An 11,931-nucleotide genomic window follows, 5' to 3' on the forward strand; every position below is an offset into this window, starting at 1 on the left:
GGACACTGGGACTTAATTATCATTGACAATGTTTAGTTTTTTATACTTATTGGGTCCTACTGATCCCAAATAGCTGGGAGAAATTAAAAATGCATACCAAATGAAAGTTCAGGCCTCAGCAGGATCTTGGCAGACCTTACCTAATGATAAAGATCATGTGATATGATCTAAAGCTTTGGAACAGTTACATTGACCATACATTCTCAACAAATGCCATGTTTACAGCACAATAAAAGACAAGAATCTTGCAAAATACAGGACGATTCATTAGGGATGTCAGAGGTAAATGTACTACACATTATAAAATAATTCATAGGCACTACTTTACACAAGTAACACTTCATAAAATAGGATCAGTACATAACAACATATGGAAATATAACACAGAGGCAGGTACCCTCTTACACTCACTGTGGGAATGATCGTCTGTTTTTCCTCTCAGGAAAGAGGTTATTGGTACTCTTGGGTGAATTGCTTAAAATATCCTCAGTAGAAACTCCCTAGCTTTGTCCATTGGGAGATTAATCAGAGTTAAGACCAGGAATATCTCAGCAGAATTTGGTTTGGCACCAACAGTCTTTACCACTGCAGCAAGATTTATTCTTCAATGCTGAGTCAGAGTTGACCAGAATTTTCTGACTGGGATGAGCACAGTCATTACAGCATTAAAAATAGTCACTTACTTTTAGTCTCTCTCACACTGGGTTCACTTATAGTGAATTAATTAGTGAAAATAAACTATTCCCTATTATTCTAGGGAACCCCTTCAAGTACCCCTAAGGGTCCCCTGACCCATGTGAGAGCCACAGGGTTAAGCTGATGACTGATAATGCTTCCTTGGAATTGATGAAATCTAGGTTCAATGATAACAAAGGACATTTTTGACAAGTTTGGGATCATTTTTTTTAATTCATCCATTCATTCAACCTGAATTTAAACTCATAAATACACTGAGGCAGAGACCTCATTTACAATGTAGCTAATTAAAATAATTTAAAACAAAGGAAAAACTTACATAAAAGTGACAACAAGAAGTTAAAAGCAATTTAAAAAAATTAAAAATGTAAATAAATAAAGCATCAACAATGAATAATAACTGTTAAAATGTAAAAACACATCAATCAGGTAAAACAGGAACACTTAGACATAAAATATGAGTTAAAGTATAATATGTAATATAAGTTAAAAATTTGAATTGCCCTGTAGATAAAAAATGAGGAGAGCTTTAAATTGTTCTGCATGTTGTTTTACATTGCAGGTGCACATCATGAAATAGATAGATAGATAGATAGATTTAAAATATACATGCAAAATATATAAGAATAAAATAAAAATATTACAATTGGATGAATGAATGATTATTTAAAATTATGTTAAAAAGAGAAATAGGTGCATATAACATGTAAGGGGAGAGAAACATTTATTTCATTTAACATCTTTCAAAACTGAGGATATATGAGTGCATATGGGACATATGCAAATTTATAAAAAAAAAAAATTTACACGCTTGTATTGTGTATATTGAAGTGTTTGTTTTTTCTTTCTATGACGTTTGACCAATTAAAAATGTAAATAAAACATTTAATGGCAAAAACAGTCTTTTGCACATACTAAAACTAATAAAAATAAAAATAAATATAGCCTAAATAAAATAATTTGTTAAAAAAGGAAACGATTATATATGAGATGTGAGATGTAGTCCAACTGAATGTGATGCAATAGTGAGAAGGTGTTTTGGTTTATTTTGGTGACAAACATCTATAAACATCCAGCAGACTTTAAACTCCCCACAGAGCAGAGCTGCAGTGTCTCCACACACAGGGAGCAGTGTGGTGCTCTCACTGAGGAGAGGCGTAACTGTCATCCCGTTACATTTTTAAAACTGCGTCATCCGCAGCTTCTCCTCTGCACTCCCACCGCAGCCTCAGTGACCAAAACATACAGCCGTAGTAGTAGCGACCAGTATAGCGCGATTTAAGCTCAGGTTGTGTCGGGCAAATCAGATTATTGGGAAGGTAAACTGGATTCTGACGTAAAGGGCTTAAACCCCGGTAGAGGACCATCGCATGTGCGGCTGCTCGCGCGCGCTCAGCAGCAGCAGCAGTCGGTGGTGAAGAGGAGCTCGTGCCACCTCCACTCAACAACCCTCCTCCTCCTCCTCTTCCTCTTCTCTCAGGACCTGAGCATGACTTCTCAGATATTTCACTGCGACTGAGAGGGACGAAACGCTGCTGACATGGCTTCATATCTGGAGGTGAGGCTGCAAACTGCATGGCGCTGGCGTGCGCGTGGATTTGTTTGGTATTTTGGTAACTTATCCACTTGTCAGGGTGTGGTTGTGCTCCCTGCACTGTAGGCCTTTTTTAATAGACGGCAGGTGGCGCGAGCTTTCCAATCAATATTTGAGTGTTGAGCGTTTGATGTCCCCCAAACCTCAGTCATGTGTGTGGGGATAAACAGGTGGTTGAGAGGCTCAGTGTTGCCAGGGGCGCGAGGGAAAGGCTTCACTGTGATTTATCTTTGGCGCACGTTATCTGTCAGTGCCAACCGGTTCCAAGAGATGTCTTCTTCTTCTTCTAGATCGCTGATGATGAGAAAGGCCACGAGCTGGACCTTTTCTGTGTCCCCAGGCACTATGAGAACGATTTGGACAAGGTGATCATCCCCCATGGGCTCATCATGGACAGGTACAATCCACCTGCACCAAATAACGACTCATGTTTTTGTCATCTGTCTCTCCTGTCTCTCACACACACATCCACTCTGCTGCTACAGTAGTGCAGCACACTGTATTTGTTTGACAAATCACTGTAGCCCGCATCCTGAAGGCATTTGAATGTGGATTTGGGAGGCGGGGGTTCGATGTCCAGTGCAGTGCTGTGAAATGCACAGTAAGCATTTATGCTTAAGTGCAATATCATGTAAAGCATCCCCACCCTGTCCATAAGTAATGCATTCACCACTCTGTTTTCTTTTTCTCTTTCCCTTTTTACTCTTTGTGTGTCCCAGGACAGAGCGTCTGGCCCGCGACATAATCCGGGACATGGGTGGACATCACATCGTGGCTCTGTGTGTGCTGAAAGGCGGCTACAAATTCTTCGCAGACCTCCTGGACTACATTAAAGCGCTGAACCAGAACAGCGATAAATCAGTCCCCCTGACAGTGGATTTCATTAGGGTGAAGAGCTACTGTGTAAGCGTCCTTTGCTCATTTAATTTCCAGGAACCACTTGCGCTAATGTGAGGTGTGTGTGATACGGGGTTACAAATGAGAGCAGCCTTCTTCGGTTAGAAATGGGCCACTGCAGTAGTCAAAGTGTGGAGTCTGGATGCAGTGTACAGATATTTAAAAATGTGATGTAGATTTGGGACAAGGAACACGTCAGAGAAGGTTAATCTAAACTGTTGTCTCATCTTCGTGTCCCCCCAGAATGACAAGTCCACAAACAACGTCAGAGTCATAGGAGGGGATGAGCTGTCCAGTCTCTCAGGCAAGGTTAGTACACTGGTGTTCATCAGGCAGACATACTACACAGTCCTGTATGGCTGTATACCTCATCAGCTGTCCTTTGTTTTTTCTGCAGAATGTCTTGATAGTTGAGGTAAGACTTTCGTCCTTTATTCTGTTGTGTGGGAGGCATGGACAAAATCAGTCCTGCTCAGTAATTTGCCATATTGTTCACGGTGATATAAAAACATTGGCATTAGCAGAAAAGAATAATCTCCTTATGGTTGAAAAAGTCACGTCATCCCAGGGTATACATTGTCATGTCACGATGTTGAGTCTTATTCGATTTGTTCATCTTTTTAAATTGAAACCATAGACATCATGTAAATAGAATAATAAAGATAATGTCTATTCAGTTCTAATTTTAGAGTTCAAGTAATCGGCGATAAAACACTTAAGTCTGTAGTAAATGAAATATACTGATGTCATGCTTCTCTTTCTTTATGCCTCCTCTTTAATGTGACCACTTCCTGTGTCCCGCATCGTAAAAAGGATATCGTGGAGACAGGAAGGACGATGCAGACGCTGCTTTCCCTGCTGAGTGAATGCAATCCCAAAATGGTTAAAGTTGTAAGGTAAGGCACCATCAGACGCAGTTTACGGCCCCGGAGGCTGAATTATAGACGTCCATTGTGACTGGCTGGTGTGTCTGCAGAGAGAGTACATAATGTAACGGTGCTCTTAGCTAATGGACGGTCTCCTTTAGGACTGTATTAGAGATGTAATGTGATGGAGGGAGGGAGCAGCTTAAGAGTTAATCTGCCGCACTATTAACTGCACTGTGGAGGTAGTGGCCGTCTCTCTGATGTAGTCCTGATAGCTGGTTAAAACAGGAAATGTGTTGAAGCAATGTGGGTTTCCTCTGGTGCTTGCTTAAAATATAGTAGGTTTTGTTTGATCTAATGTAGATGGATAGGGTCATTTCTGTTGCTTTGGTGTTGGCCCTGTAATCACTTAAAACCTATGTGTCCCTTGCCACGCTCCCATTGTGAGTAACAATTCTTAGCTGACCGATCTATTTAAAAGAATATTTCACCCCCTAAATGACTATTTGGGCATTAAATAATATAATATTTTTTACTAAAACAGTCCGATTACAAACAGTGTCTTGCATGGCTAAGTGGTGTGCCTGGGCATATGCATGTGTTTTAACTCTGCTAAAGCAAAGTGCATGCACATGTGTGTGCTTGGGTATGCACAGAGCACACTACTTGTAGACACAGATGATTATATTGAAGCGAAAATGTATGCATGTCTTCAATGCAAGAACAATGTTTGCCTTTTTTGGATTCTCCGTTCACCATGGAGGCATGCGAGAAAAACGTGTCCTTCACAAAATTCGAGCCAGCATGCAATGAGTAATTGATACAGAATTTGACATTTTGCGGTTAAAGTATTTTTCTAAGTAAAATTCTTAAATGGCCAATTTAAACAATGCACACATACTTACAAAGAATAAACATTTTCCCACTTAGCTATTACAGTATCAACACATGCAGATAGTTCCTCTTCCTGATGAGGTTTTGTGATATGTAACGCTGACATTTAGAGTTTTGCTTGTGGTGCTCAAAGAACTGAAGTATTACATTTCAAGAGCTCAGAGTGCCTGTTGTTCAGGATGATTTGCAGACCTCTCTCTTAACTGTTTTCATTCATTTTTACACAGAGAAAAACTCATAGTCTGTACTGTGTATAAAGATGTAATTTGATATAGATCTTTACTATTGTAAAAACACAGTAGAGAGCGAGGTCTGAGATCATTCTGAACATTGTTTATGGAAAGTCATATGGCTGTTGAGTTTATCATTTTAGCAGAATAATATATATCCATCTCTTAGCTATAAGCACCTATCTTATAGAGGGTCATGAGGGGCTGGAACCAATCCCAGCTGACACTGATGAGAGGCGCACTAACACATAGAGGCACACTTTTAACTCGCATTCACACCTACAGGCAAGTTAGTGTCACCAACTCAGCAAACCTGCACCTGGTTACCCAAGATATTCCACCAACCTTGTTGTGAGCAGTTTCATGTAGGAACTGTTTTTCTCCTTATACACTACACTCACCAATCGTATCACTGCGCAAAAAGGAAGCATGCATTAACAGCTAGCTCACTGAGCACCACTGAACAGAAGGGGACGCCATTAATGTTTACATCTCCTGCAGTCACAAGCACAAGCCTCTCGTCCATGAGTAGATGCACACTTCCTTCTGCATGGTGATACAGTTGATGGGTGTAGTTCAGTAGAAGGAAAATAGTACCTACATGAAACTGGTCACAACAAGGTCTGTGGATTATTTTGAGTAACCAGGTCATGAACTCTGGAAAGAGACGTTGCCGTTGAAGGCAGACATCTCTTCAGCCAATATCTTAATCACTTGGCACCTCACACCAAAATGATCTAAAAAGCACTATAAGTAAGAGTTAAAATATGTATCTTTGATTTTGGGACCCTTTAACCACTGCATCACCCCCAGAAACAATATGTCCCAGTTATTCAGAATAATCTTAGACTTTTTTATTTCTGTAAATTGAGCTCTCAGGCAGCTATTCAGTGACACTACATGGCCTGTATTCTGGTTCTACTATTGCATCCACATATGCAATATAAGCTCCACAACTGTAAACTGTGAACAGGCAATTGTTAGGCCAAGATGTTGTGCAGGTGCACCAAGACAATCCGTGCCATCTGCCAGGATAAAAACCTGCACTGAAAAGGTTGTGGTGACAATTGCTCTTTATCTCTGACATGTTAATTTCTCTTTGGTAGATTTGTTTCATATATACTCTGTTCTCTTTGTTTGTAATTCTAGTCTTCTGGTGAAGAGGACCCCGAGGAGTTCAGGGTACAGACCAGACTGTGAGTGCCTCTCTGCTCACTTCACACTAAGACATGTTATCTATGGAGTGCAGTAATGTACGGAAGTGCCAGTCACTCACATGTGTGTCTGCTTCTGTGAAGAGCTGGTGAAGTGTTATTTAATAAAGCTGTGTTTTTCATGCAGGATTAACAGTCATTTCAGGAAAATGTACTCCAAATGTAGGCGAGCACGGCACTTACACACTAACGCACGCCTGATAACCCCTCGCTCACACTGTCTCTGATTATGTAATGCTTTTAGTTGGATAATCTCTTTAAGATTGTCCCTCAAGGACAGCTGTTACTGTAAGCATTCTGACTTCCCACTACACGGCTCTGACAGCTTAAGTACAACCTCACGCAGACAGTAAAAGAGCAACATCTAGTTTAACAGGAAATGCTCCCACATCTCATTTCAGATCCGCCTGAGTTTGACTTCCACTGCACTTGGAAGTGGTTGTTTGTTTTCTTTATATGACTCACAGTGCTGGTGTCTATATTTATTTCAGACATTGGTTTTGAGGTGCCGGATGCCTTCCTAGTGGGCTACGCTTTGGACTACAATGAATACTTCAGAGATCTCAGTGTAAGTATGCTGCAGTTGATTACTTCAGATGAAAAGTATGAGGACCAACATCTTATGAAACAATAGCTGTGCTCCGATTCCATGCTACATTTTAATTGTATATACAATGTGTACAGTATACTGATCCTCATTCTCTTTCTTTCACCAACATCTGCAATTATCATAAAGGTCCAGTGTGTGGCATAGAGGTACCTATTGGAAGAAATTGAATATAATAATATTCATAACCATTTCTAATCATCTGAAATTAAAAATGGTGTTTTTGTTACCTTAGAATGAACCATTTATATCTACATATGGAGCAGGTCCTCTTCCATGGAGTCCTCCATGTTGTTCTACAGTAGCTCAGAACAGACAAACCTTGAACAATGGTTCAAAATAGGACCATTGCCGTTTTTGCATTGGCCACTGTAGCTCTCCGAAATGCTTGGCTCACTGGAGAAGTTTCAGTTCTGCAACCTCACCACTAGATGTCAATAAATTTTACACACTAGACCTTTGATGCTGTGCAGCTGTAAGTAGCTCCCTCATTTTGTTTTTGTTTTTTTACATTGTGAAAGAATGGCACATATTAACAGTACGCAGTCGGTATGAACACTGACTGTTTTAAGTACACTTTATTTTTTTCACTTTTCCAGTGTGAATACACTTTATACTCCCAACAATTAGTGTGTGGTTGTAGTATTGAATTAGGACACAGCTCATATTTTGTAGCGTTTCCATTTGACACCAAATTGTTTTGGGATGATTGTAGGGGAAGCTTAAAATTATTAGTTTTTTTATTAGTTTAATATTAGTTATCTAATTAATTAATTGATTTGATTTAATATTCATGATAAATTGTTTCACCTTATACGATGATCTCAATGCTGCTTCAAAGCCTCTAACTGTCAAAGCATTTTTCACAAAAGAGATATTGACATGTGAGAAGTATAAAAAAACACAGATATAAATATAGAAATGAATGATTGCAAAATTCAAAGCTGTTCAGAGTCTTGATGTTGTGTCTGCTGGCTGACAGTCACACTGTCATGACTTCATGGTATACTTAAATAGAACAGAACCATATTAATATTGTGCTATTATGACGAGGCTTGGGTGATATCTATTTTTTCATATATTCATACCCTCCTGACATTTCACTGGTATATAATGGTATTTCTGTAAAAAACAAAACAAAACAAAACAAAAAAACCCACAGCCGGTGCCAGCTAGCAATATATGTTGGCACTGCTGCTGTTTTGTCCCTGCTGTTGTTGGCTGTTCTTTTACAAGTCCTGTAACGTTATCCCCACTACTCGCAGTTGCAATCTTTCTTGGGTGAACTTCTTGTTCTGCCATTGGAAACTGACCTCTGGCTGCATGTGCTGTGCACCACATTTCCTCAATTTAGCATCTCAGTATCATCTTAACAGAAAAAGTAATGTCTGTATTTTGAAGGTATCACCGTTGGGATTTCTAAATACTCTGGTATATCGTAATACTTCCAGTACTTGTTTTGAGAAATACCTATTGCGGTGAAGAAATGCTAACTCCCTGTTACTTCATTCAAATGTAATTATTAGTATTTTCCCCTTTTTTGATATTATCATTATTATTGTTTTTATTATTATTATTCGAAAAAGTCTAATTTAAACACAGGTTGATAAAAGTATCTAATTTCCAAAAACAATACAGAGGACATGACCTCAGTGCCAATCGTAGCTACAGCCAAATTCCTGGAAGATAGAGATGCATTTAACCCTGTCCTCTTCTTTATTGTTATTTGTTTCTCAGCACATCTGTATACTGAATGATCAAGCCAAGGAGAAGTACAGAGTGTGAGTAGATGAAGTGCTGCAGAGGCGATGACTGAATCAATGAAGACTAGGACCACTGTGATGCCCCTCCTTAGCTTTACTGTGTTTTGAATCTTATTTATTTTTCTACATAAGAATCCACAAAATGTGACTTGTGGGATGTAAATAATGTCAAGAACATTTAATTTCTCCCCTACTGAATATGTGGGATCAGTTATGTATATTATGGATATTTTGGTTGTTAAATTTTAATTTATTTATTCACTCATGTGTATAGACTTTACCTGTAAATCACAGTTTTATGGAGATAGAAAAAAAAGGGTAATTTATTTGTTCCAATCACACGTCTCAGGCTACTTTGTGTTCAGTGAGCTGTCAGTCAAATTTAAGTAGCCTTCAGTTTGTCTCTGTTTTGGATAAATCTTCTCATTATGCCATAAAATGACTGACTTGGAATGTACTGTATGTTTTATTTCATATCTGACGTTTTCATGAAGGACCTGTTTACAGCAATATAAATCACGTTGAAACCTTGAATCCTGTTTTTCTTTTTCTGTTGTACTTTTTCAATTATCCCAGAAGAGGGAGTAATGTTAATCTCTCATTTTTTAGAACTGGGACAAAACCATAGTTTGATGGGTTTTTGATTGTTAGTCTTTAATTAGGCTGGGGAATATATTTCAAAAGATCAGAGACCTGACTATTAAACTTTGTAATGGGGCTAGTGATTTAATTTTTTCTTGAATGGCATATACATGATGAATGTTAGCAGTAAGCTCTGTTGGAGTTGACATCTTATGAATTTGACAAGAGTTATATTCAGGCCATTAACTTCACAGTTGTCATAATGAGTAACCATTTTACTTTTGTTGCTAAGAGTTCTCTAATGCTAATAAAGATACTAATTTATGAACCATAATTCTTGTTTAGTTTTGATTTAGGGCTACAGAGTTGACATTACTGTTCAGACACCCGACAGCAGTATTATTTAATAAATTTATTAAAAATAGAAAGCATATCAGCACTTGAGCAGCATTTCTGCCTTTTTGAAAACATAGAAATAAGACAGGGGTCTTGGAATAGCTTTCACCTTTATATCTGATTAAATAATGCTTAAACAGAGTTGACAAAAAACTGGGTCACATCTTTAAAGAGCCAACGTCTTCACACACACAAAAAATATATGTATAACAGTACATTTTCACAGTGATGTTACAAATATGTACTGTTAGCTTTGTATTTTGATGGCTTTTAACACATTTTCTAATTTAAGTAAATGCAAATTCTTGTCAAGGATGGGTGTTAGAAGTTAAAATAAAAATGAAAGCAGATCATTAAAATCATACTTATTTCATATAAATAAATCTCTTATGAATAATATTTCACCCCAGAAACAGATTTGACGTGTTGATAAGTTCAAATTATTTATTTATTTATTGGTAAGACACGATGTGTCCCAGTTTTCAAGAATGGGTGTAATAACATATTTCATATTTTAAAATAACATGACGATGTCTACTTTATAACCATATATAGTAAATAATAATAGCATTAAATGTCATGTCAATTCATGTTATAATCTTCGTATTCTCATTTATGACACTCGTTTTTATTTTCACGGAGCAATGTTGAACTGCCTTCAGTGTCTAAGCAGTGCTCTGTTAGCTAAGTGGCTAATGTGGCTAACGCGGAAGCTCGTCGCACAATGTGACGTCATGTGTTTGTTGCCATGAAACGTTAGCCTGGACGTCGTGTAAATACTACTTGAATAACGTTGGAAATAATGAGAAACTCATCTGACGCATTTTAGCTGGACTGCAGCGAGAATGACATTTGTTATCCCAGTCACAAGGTACAGCCATCATTAACATTAGCTTTGTGCTAAAGCTAGCTTACTGTGTCGGTCACCTTGTGACGTCGCATATGTGGGACAGCTCAAGCTCGTTTTTCCACATCTGTATGATAATACACCAATAAGCAGTTAACAGCTGTGCTGCAGAGTTACTGGTTAACAGAATTTAGTTAGCTATTTAAGACGTCGGACTTGAAACCTCCAGTGTCACCTGTCCTTCACGTGTAGTTGACTTCCAGTTTGTTTATGCTCTGGATTTCCTCAGGGTGCTTATGTTTTTGTAGCTGCCCTCCACTTCATTGTTTCTGCTTTGATGCCGAGCGGCTGCAATGCATATTAAAGAAGAGACTATAGCCAGATTAAAGCAGTTTGACACTGGAGACAAGTTCTCCTCTCTGTCGGTGCTGCCCAAAGCCTCAGTGCTGATCCCACTGTTTGTGAAGAATGGAGAGCTGTGCACCTTGATGACCCTGCGTTCACAAGAGGTAACTCCAGCTGTGGTTCGACTAAACTGTTTGTATTATCTGACCCAACTTCTGACTGACCTGTGTGTCTCTGCAGCTGAAGAGAAGTGCTGGTGAGGTGTGTTTCCCAGGTGGGAAGAGAGACCCCAGTGACAGAGATGATGTGGACACAGCTCTGAGGGAGGCAGAGGAGGAGATAGGTCTACCACCTGATGATGTCCAGGTGGTCTGTAGACTGGTCCCTATTGTCAGTAAGGTAGGAGAGTACAGATAATTCTTCTTTGTGAGGGCATCAGCTTCTTTGAGTTCATCTCTGTCTCACATACTCCCTCCCATCTCTTCTAACAGAGTGGTCTGTTGGTGACCCCAGTGGTTGGCTTCATCGATGAGTCATTTTGTCCCCATCCAAACCAAGCTGAGGTCAGTGCTGTGTTCACAGTCCCTCTGGACTTCTTCACCAGCGACAAGGACCACTATGCTACCCAATGGGCTGCTGGGATGAAGGGGAAGCAGCACTCTTTTTATTTTGTGGACCCTGATTCAGGAAGCCAGTATCACATATGGGGTCTGACTGCCATGATTGCCATACTGGTCGCTGCACTGGCTCTCAGGAAAAAACCTGAGTTTGATGTCGCTTTCGACCCTGAGGATCCGTTACTGGTCTTCCAACAGATGCTAAATAGAAGAATTAGTAAACTGTGATTATTTTTTTATGTTTGTAATTAATTTGTGCTAATACAAAATACCTGAAGCCAGATGTTTTGTAACTGAAGTGCATTAACTGTGAATTGAAAACTCTACTGACATGCAGGATTTGCTTTAATAGATTAATATAAAAACCTTTCAGGGCTTCTTTT

The 11,931-nt window shown here is 39.0% G+C and overlaps 2 protein-coding genes across 3 annotated transcripts; both read left to right on the forward strand.

Annotated features, from left to right (window-relative positions):
- The first annotated feature begins 1,806 nt into the window (after positions 1 to 1,806).
- On the forward strand, positions 1,807 to 9,293 carry hprt1l (hypoxanthine phosphoribosyltransferase 1, like). Of its 2 annotated transcripts, XM_049574960.1 has the most exons (9): positions 1,807 to 2,254; positions 2,581 to 2,687; positions 3,010 to 3,193; positions 3,431 to 3,496; positions 3,585 to 3,602; positions 4,001 to 4,083; positions 6,327 to 6,373; positions 6,883 to 6,959; positions 8,736 to 9,293. In XM_049574960.1, the coding sequence occupies exons 1-9, from the start codon at positions 2,237 to 2,239 to the stop codon at positions 8,781 to 8,783; spliced, it is 648 nt and encodes a 215-aa protein (XP_049430917.1). In that variant the 5' UTR covers positions 1,807 to 2,236; the 3' UTR covers positions 8,784 to 9,293. The 2 variants fall into 2 exon arrangements, with proteins under 2 accessions (XP_049430917.1, XP_049430918.1); XM_049574961.1 differs by lacking the exon at positions 3,585 to 3,602.
- A 1,183-nt stretch (positions 9,294 to 10,476) lies between these two features.
- On the forward strand, positions 10,477 to 11,916 carry nudt7 (nudix (nucleoside diphosphate linked moiety X)-type motif 7). Its single transcript, XM_049574319.1, has 4 exons — positions 10,477 to 10,610; positions 10,876 to 11,095; positions 11,172 to 11,330; positions 11,423 to 11,916. Exons 2-4 carry the CDS (start codon positions 10,940 to 10,942, stop codon positions 11,774 to 11,776), a joined length of 669 nt encoding a protein of 222 aa, XP_049430276.1. The 5' UTR covers positions 10,477 to 10,610; positions 10,876 to 10,939; the 3' UTR covers positions 11,777 to 11,916.
- The last annotated feature ends 15 nt before the right edge of the window (positions 11,917 to 11,931 follow it).

This window comes from Epinephelus fuscoguttatus, linkage group LG4 (assembly GCF_011397635.1).
Source record: "Epinephelus fuscoguttatus linkage group LG4, E.fuscoguttatus.final_Chr_v1".
NCBI lineage: Eukaryota > Metazoa > Chordata > Actinopteri > Perciformes > Serranidae > Epinephelus > Epinephelus fuscoguttatus.